Consider the following 27483-nt stretch of genomic DNA (forward strand, 5'->3'; position numbering starts at 1 on the left):
GGACTGGAATCAACGATCCGATCCGATCCGATCCCATGTTGCAGTAAAAACCTTGAATTGCCAAATCTTTAACTGCTTTTTGCTCCAGGCTGACAAATTGGCACTGAGGCTGGGCCAAGATCTTGCATATGGAGTTGGCACACCGCTGAGCGGCATTCGCATTCGCATTCGCATACATAATACATATAATATGTATAATTGCAGGCCAAAACCAGTCGCACAGCACACTCTGGCGGGGATTTAATCGTGTTTAGTTTACAAATTAATTTGCCAATTGAATTTTAGATTCGGATTTGTGTGCTTCCAAGAACCACCTCTCCACAGACGAGAGTAAAAGTGTATTTTTAATTAGCCACGCCATGCCACGACCTAAACTAGTTTTCCAGCCCGTCTCGTCTCGTGTCGTCTGGTTTTGATTTTGATTTTGCCGCATCTCCGATCGGATTGGATCGCATCTCCCAAGGACAGCGGCTTTTGGGTCATTGCGTGGTGTGTTTAGCATATTTATGCATATATTATGTACATATATTACCGGCATTGGACCGCTCTTTCGTCTTCCAATCCATTCCACCTGGGGATGTGACACAGTTTTCCATCCCGAATAGGATAAAACCGGTGTCCCATGGGCGTAGGCATAAAAAATAATTATTTCTCGGGCTAAGTAATGCTATGCGTAAACAAATATTTATCCCGAACCAGGAACAATATAATAATAATATCTGTAAAACTGGAACCCCCCTTCAAATCGGATTCAAATTAATTTGAACTTAGATTTATAATGTTCCAATGACAATTTGAATTTTTTTTATTTTTAAATGTATTTATTGTTAAAATAAAAAAACTGTTTTGGTCTGATCTTTGAGAAATAATTAGGTTTTCAGCTTCAGCAAAAAACGCATAAATAACTTTGTTAGATTGTATGTTTATAAAACTACACCCAAAAAATAAACTAAGAGTTTAGTTTAAATATGTAAGTATTTCCTGAATACAAACTACAGACAATAAGGTATTAATTCAACACTATATAATATAACCACAATACCTTTTAGTTTTATTTATATACCGAAGAGTCGTAAACTTTAGTCTAAGGTTTTATTTTTAATTATGAGTATTATTGGATGGGTATTACATCTTATTGATACATTTTTCATAATTCATGTCACAATTGTTTAGTTTCTGACTATTTTTTTTTGTATTTATTTGCTCTCTTAAGTTTATATTTTTTGTATTCAGTATGTTTTGTATATTCAAGTAAGAGGTTAAGAAAGGCAAAAATTGATTTGTCTGCCAAATCCTAGCTTGTAGCTTGTTTACAAAATCAAAATGCGAAATAACCAAATATAGTTATGAAAATAAAAACTTGTTGCATCGAATTGAGGAAGTGGTATGTACAGAAATATGTGTTAAAAAAGATTGAAGACTGTATATACTTTTTAGGTAAGTGCATTCAATTATTTATTCATTTGTCAAAACAAAGTTTACTTGATACTTCAATAAATGTTATATTATGTTACTAAACATTGAAAGACAAAAAATATTCTTTTAAAGAATTATGCACTATTTTTGACTAAAATCAGGAGGCAGTAACCGAAGAGCCCTAGAAATAGGCTCATTAAAGACGTTATTAGTCCTACAATGCTGAATGGAAAAAGTTTCACAAGAACGTTAAGATCTGCAATGGCACACAAAAGTTGGTAGTTGATTTAAATGGGGAGTTTAAGAGCACCAAAAAAATTGAATAATGCTACGCCCTTGGCGAGTCCTTGAAGCCTAGTTCTACCAACTTTGGGCTCTTTTGGCCGGAGTTTTGATCCAAAGGAATCAACTTCATCACATCGCCGTTATTGTTGTACCATTTTCGGCTTAATTTGTTTGGGTCTCTTGTGCGCTGGCCTTTTATCGGTGTAATGCCATTTGCATGCGCCCCATCAACTCGGGCGAGCACTCAAATCAACTCAATTCAACTGACAATCGGCCCCGGGGACCGTTGCCGCATATGAATTTGTTTATGTTCATTTTCGAGTCGCTTTTTCGGCCACATCGACACAATGATCGCAGGGAACCGGCACTGGCACTCGATTAAGAATACCCTTCACAACCGGGATCCATTAGCCACTCGATCCAACTTAAATTAAGGTTAGCTTACGAACTTTAGTAGATATTTTAAAGCCCTATTTTACAAATTAAAATACATACAGTCAAATTTTTATAACTCAATCCACCTTCTGCCTCCAAAAAATAGATATAATTGATCTTATTAGTACTCTCTATGGGGAACAAAATCTCTTTCAACCAAGTTTCAATCGAATTTGTATTGAACAAGATAAACGGTTTTGGCACAGATTTATTTAGCATGTGCTAAAGAATTCGCGACCTATTTTTCCGCTTAAAGTAGGTGTGTGGAATTTTGCAGCTTAAAACCTGCTAAACGTTTTGATTGGGTACAATTTAATTTTAAATTTAAGATTTAATTTAATCTATGTAAATTCATGTACTATATAAAAATTATGACTTCTGTTTTGATGTCGAAAATAAGCTGTATCTAGCTAAGAATTTTAGGTATTAAATGTAAATCGCAAACGTATCTGGCCGGTAGGTGGCGCATCAGTGTTTTGCGCTAGCGATGCTTGTGCTTAAGAATTCGCGGCTGCATTATTTGGATTTTTGGTTGAAGCGAGGGCATTTCGCCAGCGGTTTTCCGAATATCGCCCCTGCAACTTTCTTGTTTTTGTACCATTACATCTCCGGCTCGCCTTTCTTTACCGCCTTTGGAGCTCCAGCTCCAGCTTTAGCTCCAGCTTGTTCGGTTTTGGTTTTGGTTTTGGTTTGGTTGGGCTTGGTGGAAGTGGCAGTGGCAGTGGCGGGGGCGCTAGTGGCCCCGCCCATTGGCATCGCTCTGCCGCGGCCGACGTCGGCTTCGTCGTCGACGTCGACGTCGCCGGTAAAAAGTCTTGAAAAGTGCGCCTCTTTGGCGTTCCGTTGTTAGTTTAGTTTAACCATCGCAGCGCTTGAGTCGCGATCAGTTGATCAGGCCAAGTACCCAGTTCCCAGTTCCCAGGATCGTCTCCGACTTGTTTCTTTTTTTTTGTTTGACCACTCAACACCAAGTCGAAAATGAAGTTATTTTTATGTGCCATTGCTGTGACGCTGTGTGTGGCGGCGACAAGTGAGTGTTATATCGGAATACCAAATGGATATGAATGTAGTGCCCCCAGTGGAAGTGATTTCTGCTCAATACGATCCCATCCCATCCCATCCAATCCGATCCGATCCGTCTGTTTACCCGTAGAATTCGCTACTAGTTGCTAATTGCTTTGACACTGACACCAAAATCAAGATTATTTCGGTCTGCTGTGTATTTTGCATATCAAGAGTTTTTTTTTTTTTTTTTTTTTTGGGCAGCTAAGTCAAATGACATTTAGATTGCCTCCCAGCAGCCTTAAAATCGAGTCGCGAATGCGGATCCATGGGTTTGTACTCGATGGAGAACCGGCTGGCTTTCCGTCTGGAAAAACTGGATGGCTGGCCAAGCCCAAGTGTCGCTGGTTATGCAACTCTTGCATACAAATATGTTGGCCAAGAGCTGCGCAAAGTCGTGACTGTTAGAAGTTGCTCTTCTGATGCTCATCTCTTTTGGGGAGTGCATTGAACTCGAACTGGACATCTCAACCCAAATGTCAAATTGAACATGCATCTTTAGCTGTTCAAAATATCAGCGAAATAGATCCCATCTATACCTTAAAAGGTTTCTAAAAGTATGTTGGTTAAGAAAGAACGTCTCCATGCTACTTTAGAAAATCGCAGCATACTTTTATAAGCGTTTGTAATTGAATTGAAAACTCTAAAGATTTCCTTTACACAGAGAAAACTATCTAAAGTTTTAGTTGCAAGAAACAATCATAAAGAAAAAAGAGATAAAAAATACATAAGTAAAATTCGTAACGACCTTATTACGATTTAGTATGAAAAACTAAAATAATTTCAAAATTCAATCCTAATTAATAAAGTGTTTGCTAAGAAATTAAATGGAGGGCCACAGAAATCCCTCTTGTTTTGAAATCATTTATAGAGGCGCCTAAAAGTATGCAGATAAAAAGAATATTATCTTTTGGAATAAATTCATTGAGTTTTCGAATTCAATCCTTAAAGAGACATACAGTTAGACATTTTTAAAACTAATGATACCAAAATCATAGTTATTTCTGCGACACCCTCGATAATCTACGTTTTCAGTTGCATTTAAATTACAGCATTATAATGATCGTTTTCCAAGTCAATCATTTGCTGATTTGACTAAACCATTATTCCCTTATATTAATTTCACTGTAGTAGCCTGTTTCTTGAAATACCATTGCTCATTTCTTATGCGAGCAGGAAACCGCAAATGCGGAATTGCCATCGAAAAATCGAGTGTTCGATCTCGTTACACTTTCGTGTGTGACTGAGGGGCACCAGGGGCTTCAGAAAAGTGAAAGTGTGAAAAACTGGTTGACTCAAGCGTTTCTGTTACTGTTTCTGTTTCCTCCCTTTTAGCCGTCAACGCAGCCAACTTCGAGTGCCCGAAGGCCAATGGCCAGTTCGCCGATGAGGTGCAGTGCGACAAGTTCTACGTCTGCGACGACGGAGTGGCCAAGGCGAAGCTCTGTCCCGACGGCCTGGTCTTCGACCCCCTCAACCGCAAGTTCAACAAGTGCGACCAGCCCTTCAATGTAGACTGCGAGGACCGCACGGAGCTGCGTAAGTAAACTGTTGAATACACAGAAAAAAACTACATCTAAGTAATCGCTAGAGGTTTGAAAACGCTTGACGAGGTTTCTATTAGACTATGCTGTGCAAAAGAGCTTTTTAACCAACAATCTTTCTGAAATCATCGCCAATATATCATAACATAAACCTTTTAATAGATTTCTGTACAAATTCCAAATGGAATATGATCATTTTTGTATCACTTCAAACCAGTAAATTAAACAAAATAATATGTATTTTGCCATGAAAAGCTATTTTTAACTGTGTATAGTTACCATTAACCATCCTGAGCCTTCGGGAGGAAACAAGTTTATGCCACATCTTACGAAACGAAAAAACTATGTCAAGGCGAAGGCAACTTGGTAATATGAATGGAAGATCACATTTAATATGCATATAAAACAGTCTGCATTTTTTCTCGATTGGCTTTTGCTTTTATTTAATTTTTACTACATTTTATGTATTTGTGTCTTTTGAATTGCGGCTCCTTTTATTTTTTTTCATTTTCTTAAATTTGAATTTTTTTAAAAATACAAACACTTATTGTTTAAAACGATTGACACATTTATAAGGTTTAAGTCTATTAAATAAACTATAAAATAATAACTTAGTTTTTATGGTTAAGTTTTGGTCTCTCGCAAACAAACAAATTAAGCCTGGCTTGTTTGTCCGTATAATGACCGCTTCCAGGTTAAATTTGTTAATTACTTTTAATTCGGTTTATTGTTTTTAGACTGATAAGAGATTAATATTAATATTAATTAATATTAATTAATATTAATATTAAAAAATATATCTTTTGTGAGATAATTTTCGGTACTTCTATTAAGCTGTTTGTAGACGATGAGCCAGCTACGTTATATCCCTTACTCTCACTAATTTAGTTAGATCTCAAAACCATTCAATCAGAAGAAATTTATTTGGATCTGACCAAATCTAGAGTTATTATCAACATCACAAGCTGTCTCCGATAGTATATTAGGGCCTACTTTTCGGGACTTCTATTAAGCTGGATGTAGACGATGCAGTATGTGCCTAACTCGATTTGGTTTCCATTCACAGAGGAGCCCAAGTCCAGCAAGTACTGTCCGCGCAAGAACGGCTTCTTCGCGCATCCCGATCCCGCCGTGTGCAACATTTTCTACAACTGCATCGAGGGCGACGCTTTGGAGACCAAGTGCACCGTGGGCCTGCACTTCGATGAGTACTCGGGCACCTGTGTGTGGCCCGATACCGCCAAGCGTGAGGGATGCAACCCGGAGCAGAGTACGTCCCCAAAAAAAGCAGCAGTCCGAAAATTGAGTTCCGGACATAACAGCCATCTTATGTATTTGCAGGGACATCCGAGACCGGCTTCGTGTGCCCCAAGGATCAGCCCAAGACCGACGATCGCGGTCAGGTGGTGACCCATCCCAAGTACCCGCATCCCACCGACTGCCAGAAGTTCTACGTGTGCCTGAACGGCGAGGATCCGCGTGATTTGGGCTGCCAGCTGGGCGAGGTCTACAACGATGCCACCGAGATGTGCGACGCCCCCGAAAATGTGCCCGGCTGCGAGGACTGGTACAAGGAGGTGGACGACAAGAAGGACTAAGCACTGAGGACCAAGGACCACACTTCCGGTCGACCTGTCTCATCTCACATCCACACTCACACAAATAACAAAACAACAACAACAAAAAAAAAAAAAACAAAACACAAACAAACACACGGATTCGCGTCTTAGTCACTTAAAGTTAGTAGTTCTAGCCCATTTCCTATAGAACGTATGCGTAGCAGTTAAACTTCAATCTTCCTCTGTTTACTCTCTGGCTATCTGACTTTCTATACCTGTACTTTCCTTTCTTTTAATCCATTTCAAAATCAAAAAATCACCACCTTCCTCACTCTCTGTATCTGCCTATCTCTGTGCCCAACCGAATTCTACCAAACTGTTGTGTATATATTTCCCATTTTCAGACTTTCACCTAATTATTATACAAAAAAATAAACTGAATTTTTTATAAAACTATACCTACTAAAATTATCTATCTTTCCCAATCCTCCGACTATGATCTTCCTTCTATCTGTATTTTCTTTTAGCTGTCCTCTGTTCTTTTTTTTTTAAAACAAAAAAAAATTTTTAATTTGACTATACTTTAATGCTCTCCATACCCGAAGTAGCTGATATTTTCAAATACTTATTTTTTTGACTTTTCCTTTGCTCTATTTTTGAATTTTCCATCACATACATTATCTTGATCAGATTGAATTTGTTAATTTGACTATTATGTAATTCCCTCCATTCTCGAAATAGCTGATAATTTCAAATACTTCTCTATTCTTAACATTTTCCTTGTTCTTTTTTTGAATTTTCAATCATATACATTATCTTGATCAGACTAAAATTGGTTTTTCTTCTATTTCTTCGTAATCTTCCTTCTACTTTCTTTTATGATCTATCTATGATTAAGTTTCAAAATGTTATAGTCCAAATTCGGACTTCTTGTGGTTATATATGTCACTTTATCATATATGCAGAGGACAAAAGAAGTTTAAGTACACTTTGCACTGAAATTTCTTATAAAATAAACTATTTTTGCCCACTGTATCTATGCCTAAAATTCTTTACTTTGGTTTTCTTGCCATTTTTCGTTCCTCAAAACTATACTTTCAATATCTAACACAACTTTTCTTTATCTATCACTTTTCCTTATCTACCAATTTATGGACTCTTCTTTTCCTCGTCATATTATTTTTTCAATTCTTTTTTAAATTTTAAACTTTATAATTAACGTTCATTTAGACATTTATTGTATGATTTCTTAACTTGCCCAGATGCTTTTTTTTATTACATCTAAAACCTTTCGCCAGATTTATTTAAGTCATCACACATTGTAATTCTCTAATTCGTAAGACAAAACCATCCCAATAATTTTCTCTTTACAAAATTAGTGTGCATCTCGTTTGGAAATAATTATGAAGAGAGTGATCGACTCTAATCAATCAATCAAGCCTTTCACTCCACACGCAACTCTGGGAAATATAATATCGGATAATGGCGGTGGGTTGTCCATTATCCATTATAGCCCTTTGTCAAGCCAGCGAACACAAAGAGTAGTTAATTACCAAAAAAAGAAAAAAAAATAAATAAAACCAAAAGCAAAAGAGCAGCAACCGCACATGTAAATTAAACAAAAAAGCAGCCCAAGAGGTGTTATGCAATCGACAGCAGCAGCAAAGCAAAGCAAAAGCAAAAGCAAAAGCAAAAGTTTTGCAATAGTTAACAATGTAACGGCAATCGGCAATCGGCAAACGGAAAACGGGACCCAATCATGAATGAAGCTTATAGTTTGCGCGAGCTTTACCTTTTACTTTCAATCACACATGTTGTCAGAGAGGCTCGATTTCCTTCTCCAAAATCCAGCGTTGGCGGTTTTTCGGGATTAAAGTAGCTATTTTTGTGCATCTGAAAATGGCCAGATGGGGCAAAACAGACCGCACAAATGGTTGCGATCATTTGGGCGCTAAAAAATGAAAATTGCTTTTCAATTACATCTGTTAAATATCGAATGGATACGCCATGAAATCATTCAAACTTAAGTCGAATAAAATTGTAATGTGGGTACCAAACAGTTCATTTTCTAAGTATAAAAGGCGTCTGGATTTTTTTCAAAATTACTTTCCCGAGATTTTCGTCTTCATGCGATTATATGGCCATGGCTATATCAACTTAAATGGTGATCAAGATCCATGTGACTAACATTTGTAAATATATTACAGCTATTTTCAGATATCCATGGATAATGGTTTAACTTCTCCGATTACAATCCATTAAACACCTTACTTGAGAAATATTTTTATTTAAATCGTTGGCGAAAGTCAATATAAGTCAAGTACTTAAGAGTTCAAGGATTTACGATTGACATATTTGTCTAATAGATATGAAATTTGGTATGGGACTGAGAATGAGAAAAAGGGCAGAAATCCCTTTCATTAGAAAAGTGTGTGCCGCAGAATTTTTGGTTTTCATTATTCAAAAACAGGATTACGAATGATCCGATCGATATGAATTTTGGTATGTGACTGGGAATGAGCAAAACAAGAGGTTTGACTTTAGGGCGGAAATTCCTTGAGAGACGTGACAGGATTTTTGGTTTTCATAAGCAGATGTAAAACTCTCTGTTCTGAAAAATGGCTAAATTGGCAACACTTCCCTACCCAAATCCCGTTTTTTTTTTTTTTTTTTGCATTCACACAACAACAATGGGAGCTGTGACAACACAACATCATCCACCACCCACCGCCCACCGCCCCCATCCACGCCCCCAAACATAAAAAACAAGAAACCCGCAAAAAAATACAATATTTAAGTTTTGCAAAACTTTGCTTGTCGTTTGTGGGGTTTTGTTTTTGTGTGGTTCGGCTCGGTTTGGTTTGGTTTTTGGTTTGGCTAAGTCGGTTTTGACCACGTTTCTTCTGTTTTTTTTTTTTGTATTTTTTGTATTTTTTTTTGTTTTTGCTGCCAACGCTGCGCAGTCGCTGCTCCGCCGCTTCTTCTTCTTCTTCTTGGAGCGCGGTACAAATCTTTTCAGTTGAGTTTGGAACGCGTAACCGTTAAAACGTACAGACCTCTTGGAGCGGAAGTTTCAAGTATTTCTGGGCCATATTGAATACATTTAGCGCGCATTGAATATTTGAATATATACATATATTGTTTTTTTTTGCGGTGCGTGTATGTGCTTTTGCCTTGTGGTTGCTCATTTTACATTTCCGCTATTATACATTGCCCATCTCAATAATTATCTCAATAATATTATAATATCCGCACATTAGGAACGAACATGCAGCGATTCGAAGTGTGCAGTATCCTAATCCTGGCCTGGATTTCCTGTGGTAAGTAGCCCATTTGCCTATGATAAGTCTCATACATATTTATTAGGGCCTTGGTCTACCACTCCCGCTTACAATTAGCGCAACCTTTCAATTACTTGCGTGTGTGTGGCTCGAAAATGGAAGCTTTTACTTTCAAAAATTCCATTGCAATCGCGTGGAGTGACCAAATGTGCGATAGATGGTGATCGGGCGTATATGTATATAGTATAGTATGGTATAGTATAGTATGTGCACAGCCCCTTCGAATCGGTGACCGTTAACTCTTTTGTTCTCACCTCGAATATCGAGTTCGAATCGAAATAGATTTTAATTACTGGTTTTCCCAGTCGAAGGCTAGGCCGCAGATTAGCTACCAAGCAAACCCGCCTGCTCCACTTAACCCCCCCCCATCCTTCCCCCAAAAAAAAAAACCACCCCGATCTCAGCCAATATCTACATATATGTGCTATATGCAGTTATAGCTGATTTGGCATGCAGATCGCGTTTCGATCACTTTTGCTTTTCGTTCCCACCACTGACTCACTTGGCCGGATAATACCCCATATATCTATATATTTATATATATATATATCAGGCATCCGATCCGATACGATACGATCTGATCCGGCAAGTTAATGAACTAAATAAAACAAATGCCAAACCCAGGCCAAAGTAGAACTTGGGCCCGTCAAACCAGTTGACAATTAAGTACGAAGGCGCTCACATTATACGATCTAGTTCTGGGTTAGCCAAGGCAACCAGTTTCGACCAGCAGAAAGGTTGATAGATCAGATCAAATCGCAATCCTATCCGCGATCGCTTTGGATCGATAAGCGATCGATCTATCTTACGTCACAAGCACACTCTTTTGGGTTCCTAACTTTGCGATCGCTACAAGTTTCATATAAACGTTTTCCGAAAAAAGCAAATCCAGCATAACCCAGTTAATATGGTATAGACCTAAGGATATGTAAACATAAAACAACCTATGATATATCCATTAAAGTCAACATTGAATTGATGAAATACGTTACCAACGATCGTTACGTTGCAAACGAACAATTTCATTTAATTACCGATCATTAACGATTATATAATGGCAATAAATTAACAGGGTTAAACAGATGATTTCTATTAAAGTTGTTGGCCATAATTCGATGTTAAAACACACACGCTTAAAGTGATGATGAAATCCTCATGCGATAAGGGATCGATGACATTTTCCCCCCTGAAAACTTAGACAGAAAGTGCGAGACCGTGACAAATTACCGGAAATCTTTAGAGACTTAAGTATATGCATGTCTGGTCTCCGATTTTCGGCTGTTTCGAGCTTCGGACTTCGAGAAAATTGTCAGCAGACAGTGGACAATCAACAATCAACAATCAACAGACAACAGTCAACAATCGGCGCTTCGAGCTTACATCACACAAGACTCCACTCCAAAAGCCATTCGGATCGCATTGCCGCTAGACGCGGTGCGAAGATGCGCGAAAGTGTTGTGGTCTCGCGGTCTCGTGGTCGTGGCGTCACTTGCACTTGCATCAAAATCCAACCGAATCCGAATCCGAATCCAAAACCAGTTGCTCAGGTGGACGGCAGGTGGAAGGCAGGTGGAAGGCAGGGGCTAACAAATAGACGGCCTGGCGGACAGGAAGGAAGTTGACTGCTGTTCGGGTTTGACAATAGTGGGAACAGTGGGCACCGCCTCACATAACCGATATGATACATCTGTTCAATCGCTTCGCTTACCACCCTTACAGTCTGAAAATTGCTCTCAAAAAAAAACTTTTCTCAACATTTGAAAAAAAAAATATATGTTTTTTTTTCTCTATTTATTTACAATTTGTTTTTCGCCAATAAGTAAATTAAATTTGGTTAATATAAAAAAAAAATCAGAAATACTAGCTATTAAACATTTATCAAACATTTTTAACTTAAAAATATTTTGTTCATATGTATACCATAAAAACCTATTGTTTTTTTTTTTTTTTGATACTTTACTCAAATATAGAATATTAATAATTTTAAAAGTCAATTTATGTCTTTATTTACGGCAAACCCTCGCAGCTGTTTAAAAATCCTACGACTCTATTTCGTTTTTATTCGTGTATATTTAAACACAATAAAACTATGCCGATTTTGAAATGAAGCTATATGATCTCGTTGCCCGATTATAATAAAAATTAATTAGTTCAACGATTTCTGATTATTCTGAAGGCGCGAATTTGACAAATTTTTGTTGTTTTTCAAATTAATAGAAAAAACCAACAGAACCTAAAAATAAATATGAAAAGTAAACTTTTTTCTTTACTTACTAAACAACTTTAAATAAAGTTGGATCCTTTTGAAAATAAAGTCCAATATAACTACGAGTGATTAAAAATAAGTTTGCATGTATGGGACTCCTACTTAAAAATAAGTACAAATCAATTCCTTTCGCTTTATAAGCTTTAAAAATAATATTAATTTAAGTTTAAAAAAAATATGTTTTTTTTACTGTATCTTTATAATTTTTTCTGAGAAAGTTTAAAACAACAATTTAAGGTTTTTCAATAAGGGGAATGGACTGAATGAGCAAAGATTAAGATTTTGGTGCAAACCATTGTTTTCTAGATAAAGTTAAATTGAGAAAGTTTTGTATTTTAAGTTTAAAAATAATTACTGGTTGAAACAGCAATCTGACTAATTCTTTGTATAGTTTAAATTTTCATATTTGGTAATGTTTATCAATTACACACCTCAAACAAAAGTGTAAAAAACAGGAAAAGATAAACCTATAAAATAGTGTTAAAATACCATGTGCTCTGACTTATCGTCGTTTCGTTCCATTCTGTTCTGTTCGATTTTCAGGACATGCCCTGGCCGTGGGCTCGCCGGAGTGCCCGGAAAAGTACGGCGTGCAGGCGTACGCCCACACGGAGAACTGCGACCAGTTCTTCCTCTGCACCAACGGCACCCTGACGCTGGAGACCTGCGAGAACGGACTGTTGTTCGACGGCAAGGGCGCCGTGCACAACCACTGCAACTACAACTGGGCCGTGGACTGCAAGGGCCGCCAGTGGGATCGTGAGTAGATCGTGCCGCACTGCTGCCGCCGATTCGCTTACTAACCAGGCATCCTTTGTCCGTTTCCTTTCCTTTCCTTCCCCTCCCCTCAGCCACGCCCATCTCGACGCCGGCCTGCGAGTACCAGTTCGGCCTGTACGCCGTCTCCAAGGACTGCTCCACCACGTACATCAAGTGCGCCCACGGCGAGCCCCATGAGCAGGACTGCGACGCCGGACTGGCCTACGATGAGCGGATCCACGGCTGCAACTGGCCGGATCAGCTGCTGGACCACTGCAATCCCGAGGGTGAGAACTGTTGGGCTTGCCATTAAAGATATTCTAGACTCCAGGGGGTTGAGCAATATAAAGCTTTATTACACCACTAATTCATCAATCTTTTGTTTACAAACTATATAACATAGTAACAGAATTTAAATTTAGTGACATTCTGGTCCACCTTTTTATAACTAAAACTGAGGACAGCCCAGGTTTTAAGCCCGCTAAACAATAATACGATTTTTTTTCACCACTAATCCATCAACCTTCTGTTTACTAAATATATAGTAACATATTCTTTTGTTTAAAATTTTTTTAGTTCACTTTTTTTTTAACTCGAAATGAGAACATCTCAACAGCTCAAGTTTTTAGCCTGCTAAACAATATGGAATTTTTTTTTCACCACTAATACATAAATCATCTGTTTAAAAAAAAAATGGTAACATATTCTTACGTCTAGAAATTTTTTTGATCACTCTATTTTAATTTAAACTAAAACCCGCTATAAACAGTTAAAATCAAACCCAAAACAATCATGTTTGGTAGGTTTTCTAAAAAAAATTTATATATGTAGCACTCATACTTCAAATAAATTCAAATGTATGAATTAATTCAATTTTTGTGAGTCGGCTTTGCACCAACTTAATTTTTCAGATTGTATTTGATATATATCATGTTGAAACTGTTACGGCTAGAACTGGTTTTAAGTATTTTTTTTGTAAGATTTTTAAAGAAGACGATATCTTTACTGAGGATCCATTGCCTTACGAACTTTACAGTGATCCAAAAATGAAATAGTTTATATAAATACAAGGCTGTTAAATTCAATATTTTATATTTCAAATTAAACTAAACTAAATAAACAACCATTATATTAAATACATTATTTAATATTAAAATATTTAAATTTATGAACAAAAATTTCATTTGTTTTAAGTGCATTGAAATTAAGTTTCATAGGGCTAAAAATTAAATTATGTGTTTACGTATTTGTGACAATTTTAAAAATGATAAAATGAAAAAAAAATTCTAGTTTCCTATTGAAAAAAAAAAACCATAAATCAAAGCGAAAAATATTGAAATTGAGCATGAAACTGACTTGGACTTAATACGTTTGCTTTTTGCCATTTATAAAACCTACCTGTTTTTGCAGCTGTCGTCGGCTTCAAGTGCCCCACGAAGGTGGACCCGAACTCGGTGGCCGCCCGCTTCTGGCCCTTCCCCCGCTTCCCGGTCTCCGGCGACTGCCACCGCCTGATTACCTGCGTCGAGGGACATCCCCGCCTGATCAGCTGCGGCGAGGACAAGGTCTTCGACGAGCACACGCTCACCTGCGAGGAGCCGGAGTACGCCAGCGGAAGCTGCGCCAACTACGGCAAATAGGGATCGCCGATCGACCGCTCTGTATATACATCCCTGTGCACACGGACATGCTACAGTGAAAACTCGATTATGTGAATGTGTAAATTAAAAAGAAAAAAAAAAAACTTCAACCTACGAGCTCTTCGCTACACACTAATGTTTTCTATTTTTCGAGTATGCACTGTGTGCGTGTGTGTGTGTGTGTAAGGATCGATGCTCCCAGTAACCACTTTTGCCCCTCTGTATATCGCGTGCACTGTAAAAAACTTCCCAGCCCAACCGCTTGTTAACCTTCTTGCTTGTTAACCGACTCCTTTTTATAGCCCACTTTTCTGTATTATTAACTTGTTTGTTGTTTGGTCTCTTTTGTATATGAATCGCAATAAAGTTAATTTTATTTATTGTACATTTCTTCAAGGCGTGAAAAAATAATTCGATTAAAAACCATTATTGGGCGTGGGGAATGATCCTTGGAATATCGTAAAAAATTGTTTTTATCATTTAAACCACAACTATTAAAATTATACCTTTACTTATTCATCTAACACATTTTCCAAAACACAAAAGACTTTATGGTGTTAATAAACCTTTTAAATATGTTTTAATTATTTGGAAACTACCAATTTCGTTTTGTGTAAATCTTAAACTATTGGCGGCTTGTTGATCTACAAAGCCCTAAGTTGTAAAAATATATATGCTTGGAAGAAATAATTCAAGTGAAGTTTGTCAAAATTACTCTTTACAAAATCATTATCATTCGGCAGCTGAAATGAAGCATGCGGAAAAATAAATGCAAATTTGGCTACAGCTTATCGAAACTAAGTGATTTTGGCAATAAACTCGTACAAAAAAATATCTAAACGTATGTATTTTGAAATGATACAATGTATTATGCCAATTCAGTTAAGGAACACAAGCAATCCATAGAGACAAAGCCATGCGATGCATAAAACAATGCAGAATAAGTTCCCAGTTTGTAAATATCAAATGGAAATTAATTCGGCGTTCAGATCAATTCATTTCGATGGCCAAAGATGCCAAAGATGCCAGGCCTATCACATCGAAAATACAAAAATTAGCTAAACTTATTATTGTGTTGCGCCGGATTCAGTCGACCAGGTGGCGGCCATGGTCCTGCGGCGTGGAGAAGATGATGGCGTAGATGAGGCCATCGCGAACGGATTCCGTGGGATTGCCCACGTTGAACATGAACTTGACGCGATGGCAGTTGGCGTCGGGCACACAGGAGTACATGGGATACCAGCCGGTCTTGTTGAACACCACATAGATCTTGTAGATCTGGTTGCGATAGATGTACACGGGTCGATCGAACGTGATGTCCAGCAGCGAATCGTAGCACACTCGCGCCGTGCAGTGCGTGTACGTGATCCGTGAGCCGTGCATGTCCTGGATGTGGGCGTACAGCACCTCGGTGTACCGCTCCGTAAACCCTGCGGAGGTCATCAGTTCGCCGCACAGCACGCGCGTTGGCACCTGCACGCCCAGTATCCAGATGTTGGTGTCCACCTGAAAGGTAACGCCTGCATCCGTGACACTGGTGTTGCGGAAATCGAACTGGCGGGTCAGCGAGCGCATGCAGTAGGCGCGCACCATGTCGTTGTGCGAGTTGCCAGCAGCGGATGAAGATCCGGATCCGGATCCGGATCCAGCCCCACCGCTTGCCGCTCCGCCAGCAGGCGCTGGTCCCGGTCCTGCCCGTTCGCCACCGCCGTCGTCCTCGTTGGCGGGCGCCGCCACGCCGCCACCGCCCTCGTAGCCCTCGCCAAAACAGCGCAGTGTGGCCGGCGCTGGGGCGGCATCGGACGGCACGCCCACTGGCTCTGGGGCGCGCATGACCAGCTCCTCGCCGGCGAAGCCGAATCCCGCGCTGATCGATCCGAAACGCGGTGCATTGCCCATCATCAGACCGCCGCAGCCGGGGCGCACGGCCGGACCAGGTCCCGGGAAGCACAGGCCGCCCGAGGGAGCTGCCCCGGTGCGGTACGAGGTGGACTGCTCCCGCTGGCCATGACGATGGCCCGACTCGTAGAAGTTGCGCGTGCTGCGCGACACACAGAAGCCCTCGGGCATGTGGCAGTCGTTGAGCGTGGGACTGGAGATCTTGATGAGAATGGACAGGGCCTCGTGCTGCTGCAGCAGCTTGGAACGGGCCGGACCCTCGGCGAACTGCTGCGGCGTCATGGTGAGGAAGCGGATCTTCTTGACCGCCTGCCGGAGCATGGCGCCGTCGAGAATGGTGCGCTGGGCGTCCATGATGTTGATCATGTTGGCGGCGGCGGCGGCATCGGCGGAGGCGTCGCTGTCGATGATCACCAGATCATCGGAGCCGGAGGCCACATCCAGCGGTGGCGAACCGGCGGTAGAAGTGGAAGCAGCAGCAGCAGCAGCAGCAGCAGCGGCAGCAGCAGCAGCAGCTACAGCGGCAGCAGCAGCTGCAGCCGCCGAGGAGGAAGTGGAGGACATGCCGGCATCCGTTTCGAAGCTATCACCCTCGTCGTCCTGGTGCATGTGCTGCACCATGGCCGCCACATCGGGCTCCATTTTGATCTCCTCCACCAGCACATGACCGCCGGTGTTGTCGGGTGACTCCTTGGTCAGGACCTGACCCCCACCGGCGCCCTCATCCTGGCCGGATTCGTTGAGGATGCCCCGCTCGCTGGCGAACTTCAGCAGGCAATTGAACAGATCCAGTTCGGAGTCGATGTTCAGCCGATTCTGGTCGAGAATGGCCATCAGGGTGGAGACCTCGATGTCCAGGAAGCTGGGATCGGACAGCACCTCGCGCGTGTTGGCCGCGATCAGGTCCATGCTGCTCTGCATGAGCCGGGGCTCGTCGAAGAGCTTGGCGAACTCGTACGCCCGACAGGCGTTCTTCGGGCTGAGGTCCGCCCACAGGAAGTGGGTGCAGCGGGTGACCACGTGCGGCAGCATGTACTTCTTGGCCACGTAGCACAGCTCGCAGGCCTTGTCAAACGATCCGATGGTGATGCGGTCCGTGTAGATGTACTCCAGCATCGCCTCGAAGGCCTCCGGCTGCACGTCCGGTATGACGATCGGGTCCGTCTTGTCCGGCAGATTGCCGTAGAACATCCGCTCGAACACGGGCGAGGCCATGGCCAGGAGCAGCTTGTGGCCCGCGATGAGCCGCTGGTTTGGCGAGGAGCCCGATCCCACCAAGAATCGGCAGTCGGCCCATTTCTCCGAGTGCAGCAAGTACTGGCCGCGATCCTTCAGCTCGGTGAGGCTGTTCTGCCAGTCGAGATCCATTGCCTGCGGGTGTGCCGGTTTAGCCGGGTTAGCAGGGATCTGGATCACTTAAATCCCGGCCTTGGCTTACCTGTTTTGTGCGAAACTCCTCCTTTTTGCAAGTTGAGTGAGTTGTGGATTTGCGAATATTGTTTTGCCGCCAGTGTTGCACACGGCCCACTTTGTTTGAGGTTTTCACTCGTCAGTGTTGAGCAATGTTGGCCGATGCGGGATGCCACATCGCCCGCAGGTATTTTAAATATTTAGGAACATTCTAAATTACTTTTAACCTATTGAAGCTAAGCACTGACATTTAAAAATCATATGAAAAACTCGCCATTCTTTCTATTTCAAATTTTGTTTAATTTTACAAAAAACCAAGAAAGGAAGCAATCGAAAATACCCGGAAAGAAATAGAATAGAATTTAATAATCGATGGACGGAGAAAAACATCGATATTTCCCAATTCTGGCAACATCACAACTATCGAATAAACATCGATTTTTGTTCCAGCGCTATCTAATAGCAACAATTGCCAGCGAAAATAAAAATTAATTCGGCGCATTAAAAACCGGGGGCAAAAAAGTTTCAGATTCATCACCTAATTGGCCAAAAAGTAGGACAAGTGCAAGAAAAACTGAAGTTCAGATAATATCGCTTGTCACCTGCGTCCGTGCGTGTGTGCGTGTGTGTGTGCGAGTGTGAGTGTGCGCGTGTGTTTCTGCTTTGTTCTGCGAGCGTTTCGTTTCGTTTTTCGAAATGGCAAAGAAAACCTACGATTTGCTCTTCAAACTGTTGCTGATCGGCGATTCGGGAGTGGGAAAAACATGCATATTGTTCCGATTTTCGGATGATGCCTTCACGTCCACGTTTATATCGACCATAGGTGAGTAACGGGACCTTCCATACATATATCAGCTGTACAGCCAGGATAAGTGCGTGTGCGAGTGTGAGTGTGCGAGGGACTGGGCGTGGCACTGCCTTATCGACTGGCGGACGCACTGCTTGCTTCGATCGCCCAATAACTTTGTCTGCTAAAAAAAAAAACCAAAAACACAAAAACCGAGAATATATAACTCCCCAAACTATAGTACTAAATCAAAATTAATTCACGTAATACAAGCGTGCAAACATTTGGCGGAATTTCTGTCCTATGTGTAGATGAATCATCGTGATATCACTGGGCAACTGCTTTAATTTCCTAAATTCCGAACTCCAAGCCAATGTAATCGATAACACCAATGTGACGTCATTGGCCCTCTTTTGCGTTTGTTTTTCCGCACTGAAAATGTGTTGTATTTGGATCCGTATTCGCAGGCATCGACTTCAAAATCAAAACAGTAGAGCTGCGCGGCAAGAAGATCAAACTGCAAATATGGGACACCGCCGGCCAGGAGCGGTTCCACACGATAACCACCTCATATTATCGGGGGGCCATGGGCATAATGTTGGTCTATGACATAACGAACGAGAAGAGTTTCGAGAATATAGTCAAATGGTTACGAAATATCGACGAGGTGAGTGAACCCTGACCCATGTTAAAAACCTATTTATATCCCTGTCCTAATCCATTTCCAGCACGCCAACGAGGACGTCGAGAAGATGATCCTGGGCAACAAGTGCGACATGACGGACAAGCGGGTGGTGAACAAGGAGCGGGGCGAAGCGGTGAGCATTAGTTCCTTCGGGGGAATAACCTCCAACCCGCGCAAATTGAGGATCAGTGTTTGGGGCACAGTTTTATGTCCTTTACCGGACTCCATATTCTGCCTTTTAGCCTGTTTACCCAAGGCCGCTTTATTAGTAGAATCTTCAAAATATTTCCCCATTAAGAACCTGTGGATAAAAGAAGCATTGCAATTTTCGAATACTCGACAAAAGTTTTGATTTTATGACTTCTTCATAAAAAACTAGTATTTTTACAAAAATTGTATGCGGAAATATGCATTTTAACGTCACATTTATAGAAAGACTATATTTTGAGGATTATCCAGCTTACAAGAACAATGGCCAATCTCTTTTCCAGAAAAATGCATGGCTCCAAATACAAATATCTTTTAATGCTTTTCAGCACATTTATCTTTAATTTATTTATACTCCCCAGCCTAACAACGTATTTTAAGATATGTCTGTAATTGAAATGCTTGCTTTTATTGTTTATTCGACAATGATACGACTAGGCTATTAATCTTTCAAAGAAATTTTGTTGCAAACCCAAATTGACCAGATAATTAAAAATGTATACACACAGTGGGCAAAACAAGTTTACGAACATTTAATATGAAATTTAAGTGAAAATTGTATACAAACTTATTTTGCCCACTGTAAACACAAACAAACCAGAAATCAGGGATCGGTATTTGTCGAATAACCACAGATTCTGTAGTTTGAAGAAGAAAGAAGTAGGAAAGCTTTTGAAATTTGTGAAAACCACTACATTTCTTACATTTTCTTGTAATGTTCCATGTTTCCTCTTTATAAAACTTTTAACATTAAATAGATTTTATATTTATGTATCAAAGAATAAAGTTGATTTTGATCTAATGTTGATATTCATCCAGACCATTAACAAACTGTTTAACTAGAGGATTATTGTCGAGAGGATCTGAATTCCGTTGTACACATCGTTATTATTATTTTGGCAATTTTAATTGACAAAAAACAATTCGTTAGTGATTCACGACATACTTGCCATTCCTGATGTTGGCTTTATAGACACTATGTTTACTATATACTTCCTCAAATTTCGTAGTTAACAAACCCAAAAAATTCCCCCGAACGACAAAAACACAGTGTAGGGTAAATCGCATGAGGTTATTTATTATGATTGCTTGTCAATGACCAGATACGCCCGATACGATGCTTTGCTGATCAATTTGTTTACAAAGTCTATAACCCCTCTCTCTCTCTCTCTCTCTCTCTCTCACTCTCATTTTGGATTTCGCGCCAACTTTTAGATTGCCCGTGAACACGGCATTCGGTTTATGGAAACATCCGCCAAGTCGAACATAAACATCGAGCGGGCATTCTGCGAGCTGGCCGAGGCCATTCTGGACAAGACATCGGGACGCGAGTCGGCGGAGAATCCGGAGCGCGTGATCATCGATCGCCGGAACAACGAGAAGGCGCCGGGCTACAGCAAGTGCTGCGCGTAAAACGGCGCAAAAGGGCGAACGGGGCGTGGTTTTTTGACCCGGTTTGTTTGTGCTTAGCTGTGCGTGGGGAAGGCGAAGGATGGAATTGGATTGGATTTCGGATTGAATTAAATTTTAATGGAATGGAAATGGAAACGGATTGGAGTGGAAACGGATTGGATTGGATTGGAATGCGGTGGGGATCGGTTTCTGAAACTGCTCCGCACGAACGAAGGGAAACAAAGCAATAAAACCGGGGTCAATCGCACGGAGGACACATACTTATTACGAGGATACGCAGATGGAACAAGCAACAGAAACAACCTACCTAAAGTTTAACAACAGATATTGTAATACGAACATTTGGAAGCAACTTTACAAAAACACCCCGAACGATGGTGTGGTCATTAAGAGTGGATTAAAAGTGGGTCACGTTAGTTAACGCACACTCGGCACCTGGACACAGCTCCATTTGGATGGGCACACACACATGCATTTCGGGCCGACTTGTTCAGCTAGCTAACGTGGACAGGAGCTAGAAGATCGGTTCCAGGGACTCTCCCAGCCACATGACACGATAAGGGTAAAGATAACGATAAAGATAAAGATATAGATAACAAAGACGCAGACATAAGCAACTTTTGTAACGTAACTTTTGATATATATATAATAGTCTTACGATTCCTGTACTCGTTCGTCCGTTCGCCATCGCTCGCACTCCCCTGCCGCCCCATTTAGTATTTTGTTTTATGTTTTGTTTTGTTTTGTTTTGCGTTTCAGCCTAGATATAAATAACACCTATACATATTATACATCGGATAGTATATAGCATATACCTAGCTTGCTTTCGCTTTGTTTATCGATACTAAGCCAGCCGCCACTCCACTCATCAAGCCAGAGTCACAGTTTGAGCTGTTTCGAAATTGTTTTCTCATTATTGCCTATATATATATATATATATATATTATAAACTATAATATTGCATCGTTTTTATGTGCATTCGCGCCCGCACACCCAGTATATATATATATGTATATGTGTACACTTAAGGGGGCGTGGATGTGCGCGCGTGTATACCTCCATGTATGTATGTATGTAAGGACGTTGCACGCCACGCCATGTAGCATTCGCATCCGCATCCGGATCCACAAGGGAGGAGCGCCCAGACCCAACGCACCATCGTGCGCTCGCTCGCTCACTCGCTCGCCTCCTGTCTCCTTGTAATTTTATTCAACAATTTTTTTTGTTCGTGTAAACCTATTATTTGTAACTGTATATGGATCTAGTTTAGTTGTCCACACCAAATGATTTACCGATTAAAAAATATAAAGAACAACCTAAACCATGTCATATAATCCAAAGGCTATTTCTTGGGTAATTGGGGTTTTTGTCGGTGTTTAATTGCTAAGCCCTGCATATGGCAAAAACTTATTGACCCGGTAATCTTACAACTGTCAAATCATAATTCTTTGATCTAAGATCAATGTCGATTAAAAAATCATAAATCTTGTATGTAAAAAATATTGTATCATTATCATGAAAGCTAACTTTGACAAATGTTTATTAAACTTTAAAACGACTATATTATGATTATAATATAGTCCCTAATATAGTTATAGTCGAGTTATAGGCGTAAATGTTAGAAACTATCAAACTATTTGGATTTTCGGATGCAATTTTGTAGCGTCATTAAACTCAAAACGCTATTTATCTAATCGTTAACAATGAATATGTCCGAAGTTCAAGTGCATTCCACACTTTTGACTGAAATAACAATTGTGGCAAATAAATGTTATTGTTATTGCTCCATCTATTTTTAAATCGATTAAATTGGCTGTAAAGTAAAGTAAATTGAAATCAATTTGCCACCAAATATACTATTTTAAGACTTGGAATCAAAAGTCTTTGAGTCAAAATTATTCGTTGTTAAATAAGCTGAAATATGCAAATCCTTTCTTACAAAATCCATGTACAAAATTTAACAATTTATTTGGAGAATCTTGGGTATAAAATATATCCGACATCAGGTAAATTATAAAATGTACATTTGATGCACTAATTGGCAGTCCGATGTACACATGTCCCCGCTATCCAGGTGGATAGCACTCGGAGTTGGTCGTCCAGGAGAATGAAGTCCGCATCGGAACCGAAGTCCAGTGTCCCCTTTTGCCTTTCGATCTTCAGGCACTGGGCGGGATGCAAAGTGGCCGCTTCAATGGCATAAACTATGGAGCATTCTGATGCGAAAATCAAGACAGGATGTGAGTTGTGCGGCACTAAATAAGAACGCCAGCAATGATCACTTACCCGTGGCCTTCTGGAAGATCCGGACACACTCGTCCATGGGTGCGATGCTGCCGCACAGGGTCTCCGTGCCGGCGATAAATGCCTTGCCCTGCTTGACCTGCAGCGGCAGCTGCCCGATGTGGTGCACACCCTCTTCGAGGCCCAAGGCCGAGATGGCGTCCGTGACCAGGATGAGGCCCCGTGGATGCGTCCGGTAGGCGATCCTCAATGCAGCCGGATGCGTGTGCACACCGTCCGAGATGAGACCGAAGTACACGGTCCGGCCGTGCGGCACTGCATCCGAGGCGAGCAGGCCCACCAGGCCGGGATCGCGATGGTGGAACGGCAGCATGGCGTTGAACAGGTGCGTGATCAGCGTGGCACCCTGCTGCACGGCCCGCTCACCATCGCTCAGCGAGGCCATCGAGTGGCCCAGTGCCACGGTGATCCCCCGGTCCACCAGCTGGCCAATCACCTCCGGGTCAGTGACCTTCTCCGGCGCCAGCGTGATGATCTTGATGCGATCCAGCGAGCCGTACGTGCCCTCCAGCGTGCTAAGGCCCTACGGCGGGACAAGGGAAAAGTAGTTCGATTCATGGAATAAAGTGAAAGTTCTCAAGCACTTGCATTGGACTCTTAACTTGTATTTTAAAAAGAAAACAATTTTTTTCATGCTTTATATTCAAGTATTATAAGTAATACAATACACATTACAATATAATAATTATTTTTTTTTAGCGAAAAACAATTGCTCCAAAAATACTGATTATTTAGCGACCTATTTTCGATCAAAAAATTTAAATTAAAAAATTCGATTAAAAATTTTTAATTTAATTCTTGAAATACATTTAGCTTAGGTTGTTGAGTAAATCAAGAATAACGAAACAAACCCAATTTCAAAATACATTTCTTTTTAATTATTAAAAAAAATATATAAGAAAATTAAATTCAAAATAAAATTTGTTTAATTCAACTTAATTTGCTTAATAAGCTTACACAAAAATCTCCTTTTCAGAATGCTAAACAACAAAAGTTATCCGACTTGGAACGAAGTTTTTGATCAAAAAATATATTGCTCAAAAAATAAACATAAAGAATAATAATTATTTTGTAAGCGATTAAATAATACTCAAAAAATTGTCATGAAATTGTGATTATTTTTATTCAATCAAATTAATAATTATTAATTAAGGTCCTTCCTTTCTTTTTATAGATCGGTAATTGCTTTACTAAAAAAACTGATGTTTTCCAATCGTTTAAAGATCAATTCGAAAATGAAAATAGGTTGATAGATTCGGACCTTAAATCCAGAATAATTTCCTACCTTATCAATTGTCTGTATGCAGTTCTCCGGATGGGCACCCTTCTTCTGGGGATTGATGAAGGGACCCTCCGCATGGATGCCCAGGATTCCAGCACCTTTTGGAACCTGTGCGGGAATGCGTGGCAGTATTGTATGGTAGCTGTCGCTGGGCGAGGTCACCAGCGTGGGACAGAAGGAGGTGACCCCGTTTTTGACCAGACCGCGAGCCACCGTGGTCACACCCTCCTCGATGGTGTCGGTGTCGTAGGAGAAGTCCACGCCATAGCCACCTGTAGAAAGGGCAAATCAATTTTAAGAACTTAATCACATATTTCATATTCAATTGAATCAAAATAAAACCTAACCAAAGTTAAGCATAGTTTGTCACTGGCTAACTATTTTGTAGAGGGACTATATCCTATTTATCACTATATCACAAGTTTCACATTACTGAAGGAAATGAAATAGTAAAACTAAATATCAGACTTTTGAATTCAAAATGTTATATTTAATATTTTTATTAAATTAATAATTTGGAAAACATTAGATTAAAATTCTTCTATTTGATTTGAATGCATTGAAATCAATTTTGAAGACATTTAAATATATTTAAAATAATTCAAAATCGCAATGGATGAAAATGAAAGCTAAAAACATTTAAATTGAGCTCAAAATACTTGGGTTTACAAAGATTGTTTTTAACCAGTTTACGAATTTATTCGAAATATAACGGATGACACACCAAAAATTTTATAAATCGAACCATTATTTTAGAAGTTATTAGGAAGGTTTTAATTATGACGTCACTGCACCCGATTATTTTCTAGAGTCATATTTATATTGAAGCTGGTGAGTTGAGTAACGTTATCTTAAGTTCATAATATGGTTTATAAAATTCAAAGAGAATAATTTTCTAGATAAAATCTCTAAAATAGAGATAACGATCTTCAGATTAATTTTAAATGCAATATTTTGTTAAGCATTTAAAGAAATAATATTTGTTGAACAAAAAATGTCTGATGAACTATAAATTTGAAATATAATGATAACGGAAATCAACGGATAATCTGTACCGAAAGAGTCTCCATTGTCTCTTCAAGACAAAGAACCAGCTTATCGCGACCTGAAAGCCACAGCTTAGCTCAGTCCCAGTGGTCCTACTTAAAATGCCCACTGTAGTCCACTTGCGGTTAAGCCGTCGCTTGGGGCCTGTGAAGTCACGATAAGATTAACTCGCTCCGATTACGAGTGCTCCATATTGCGGTTCGCCAACGGGTAAACAGATCTGCGGTGCCTACGACCTTGGCGACTAATTGAACTGCGGCGAAAGAGTCAATTATTGGGATCGCAGGCGGAGAAAAAACATTTTACTTCTATTGCTAGAGAAGTAATTGCCTTTATTTGCCTTTATTTGTCTATCTTGATATCTATATCTTTATAGCTTTGTGATATTTTAATATTAAAGTTTAATTTTAAAAAAATGTAGATTTGACTTCTTTAAATATCAATTAGATATTTTAATTTGGATAGTCTTTAAATTAATCACCATACTCCTATCACACACAAAAATTTCAATGGTATTCATTATTTTAAATCCAACCGAAAATCCAAACCATTGATTAACCATTAATGTAAAATTGTTATGAAATAAAGGTAATTTTTCGCTTTCTCTTTCTATTCGAACACAAAAAAGTCAAGACCAAATTGAATTGCAATTTCATTATACCGAGTATTATTTCTTATAATTTTTTTCTCCGTTTAGTGTTTTTAGTGTGCCTAAGGAGTTAATTTCCATAGATTTTAAGCCCTGATTATATATTTTTTTCAGTGTAACGGGGAAGTGATGGGAGCTGAATTCACCATTCATCTGAACAAATTTAACAAAACCCTATTCTTTTGCTGGTTTTAAATACATGACTAGCAATAATGAAAGACCTTAAATTTGGATTCCCCTGATTGGTTTTTTTTTTCAGTGTAGCGGTGATGACGAAGTCGGCACTGAGCTCACCGTTGATCTGGAGGTCGATGTAGCCGGGGGCGATGATTGCGCCTCCGCAGTCCATCCGGCAGTGGGCCTTGGCCTGCTCGTCAAAGAAGACGGGCTCCGGATTCACAATCCGCCCGTCGCGCACCCACAAGTCGTCGTGGATGAGCCGGTGGCCACGAACCAGCCGGCAGTTGGTGAACTGCAGCAGGCGGTGACTCTTCTCCTGGCTGCTCTCCTGGCAGCTGCACGTCATCCGGGCGTCCATTGCGGGTGGGAGGCGGTAGGCGGTAGGCAGGGGGCGGGGCTGGCGATCTGGGCGGAATGAGCGATAGCCCGCAAATGAACAAGTAAAATGTAAACTAAATGAAAACCGCAAAAACAAAAACGAACCTGATCAGCTGTAGTGTGTGACAATTCAGCTATTTTTCGGCCAGATTTGGCTATTTGTAATTTACTTGGCTACATCTGGCCATTTTTAGCTTTGTGGGTATTTGCTAATGGGCTTATGACACTGCATTGTTGATCTCATTCAATGCTCATTTATTTTTTTAATTAAACAATTGTATGTAAGTGCGAGCAGGACAAACGATTCCAATGAGCAATGAATGAAGAAAATTGACAGAATCTCTGAAAATGTTTGTTGAATTGCTGCAAAACCAGGGTAGTTGCTCTTTTCTATTCAAATTGAGAAGGCACGACTGGTCCCAACATGAAAATTATTACCAAATACATATATGCAAATAAAGATCCAATAATGAGGCAAAAGTTAAGGCAAACAATGCTAGGACAAAACGGCTGGAACAGCTATTTGAAAATTTCAGCAGGAATTATGTTGGGTCGTTTCTTCAACATTTCAGAGATTCTGTCGTTTGATGAATACCCAAGTTATGTTCTTAAAGCTGTAAATTTAGCTTGATAAATTGGATTAAAATAAAGCTTCCAAACTAAAGGCCCACTATAAGGACAACTATGAAAAAAATAGTTTTCATAATTTATATGCTCTAAATAATATTCATTTTAGTTATACAGGTCTTTAAAATTCAGTACCCGATAATAGATTGATTCGGAAAGAAATCGTTAAGAAATTAAAAAGGTTACTTCACATACATACATTCGCAAAAAAAAGTAGAAATTTTCAAAAATTAGTGCCTTTATTTGAAAATAAGGTTTTCCTAGTTCACCGGGTTTTTATAATTTTGAGTTATACAAGTCTTAAAAAT

At 40.0% G+C, this 27483-nt stretch overlaps 5 protein-coding genes across 6 annotated transcripts; 3 read left to right on the plus strand and 2 right to left on the minus strand.

The window, feature by feature from the left end:
* Window positions 1–2976: 2976 nt before the first annotated feature.
* Window positions 2977–7735, plus strand: LOC108147737 (protein obstructor-E). The gene is made up of 4 exons (XM_017274468.2): window positions 2977–3166; window positions 4534–4737; window positions 5809–6012; window positions 6084–7735. Exons 1-4 carry the CDS (start codon window positions 3115–3117, stop codon window positions 6338–6340), a joined length of 717 nt encoding a protein of 238 aa, XP_017129957.1. The 5' UTR covers window positions 2977–3114; the 3' UTR covers window positions 6341–7735.
* Window positions 7736–9323: 1588 nt separating this feature from the next.
* On the plus strand, window positions 9324–14692 carry LOC108147701 (protein obstructor-E). Of its 2 annotated transcripts, none has more exons than XM_017274422.2 (5): window positions 9324–9454; window positions 9562–9621; window positions 12452–12667; window positions 12760–12954; window positions 14078–14692. In XM_017274422.2, the coding sequence occupies exons 2-5, from the start codon at window positions 9570–9572 to the stop codon at window positions 14305–14307; spliced, it is 693 nt and encodes a 230-aa protein (XP_017129911.1). In that variant the 5' UTR covers window positions 9324–9454; window positions 9562–9569; the 3' UTR covers window positions 14308–14692. The 2 variants fall into 2 exon arrangements, with proteins under 2 accessions (XP_017129911.1, XP_017129912.1); XM_017274423.2 differs by having other exon boundaries at window positions 9345–9378.
* A 163-nt stretch (window positions 14693–14855) lies between these two features.
* Window positions 14856–17816, minus strand: LOC108147700. Its single transcript, XM_017274421.2, has 2 exons — window positions 17645–17816; window positions 14856–17577 (listed from the first exon to the last, which is right to left on the minus strand). Exon 2 carries the CDS (start codon window positions 17572–17574, stop codon window positions 15394–15396), a length of 2181 nt encoding a protein of 726 aa, XP_017129910.1. The 5' UTR covers window positions 17575–17577; window positions 17645–17816; the 3' UTR covers window positions 14856–15393.
* A 225-nt stretch (window positions 17817–18041) lies between these two features.
* LOC108147694 (ras-related protein Rab-10) lies at window positions 18042–22042 on the plus strand. Its single transcript, XM_017274408.2, has 4 exons — window positions 18042–18439; window positions 18871–19070; window positions 19132–19221; window positions 20511–22042. The coding sequence occupies exons 1-4, from the start codon at window positions 18313–18315 to the stop codon at window positions 20706–20708; spliced, it is 615 nt and encodes a 204-aa protein (XP_017129897.1). The 5' UTR covers window positions 18042–18312; the 3' UTR covers window positions 20709–22042.
* A 615-nt stretch (window positions 22043–22657) lies between these two features.
* On the minus strand, window positions 22658–26628 carry LOC108147693 (N-acetylglucosamine-6-phosphate deacetylase). Its single transcript, XM_017274407.2, has 4 exons — window positions 26285–26628; window positions 24298–24566; window positions 22995–23535; window positions 22658–22924 (listed from the first exon to the last, which is right to left on the minus strand). Exons 1-4 carry the CDS (start codon window positions 26526–26528, stop codon window positions 22743–22745), a joined length of 1236 nt encoding a protein of 411 aa, XP_017129896.1. The 5' UTR covers window positions 26529–26628; the 3' UTR covers window positions 22658–22742.
* Between the last annotated feature and the right edge of the window lie 855 nt (window positions 26629–27483).

The sequence above is a fragment of the Drosophila elegans genome, unplaced genomic scaffold (assembly GCF_018152505.1).
Source record: "Drosophila elegans isolate 14027-0461.03 unplaced genomic scaffold, ASM1815250v1 contig_149, whole genome shotgun sequence".
Lineage (NCBI taxonomy): Eukaryota > Metazoa > Arthropoda > Insecta > Diptera > Drosophilidae > Drosophila > Drosophila elegans.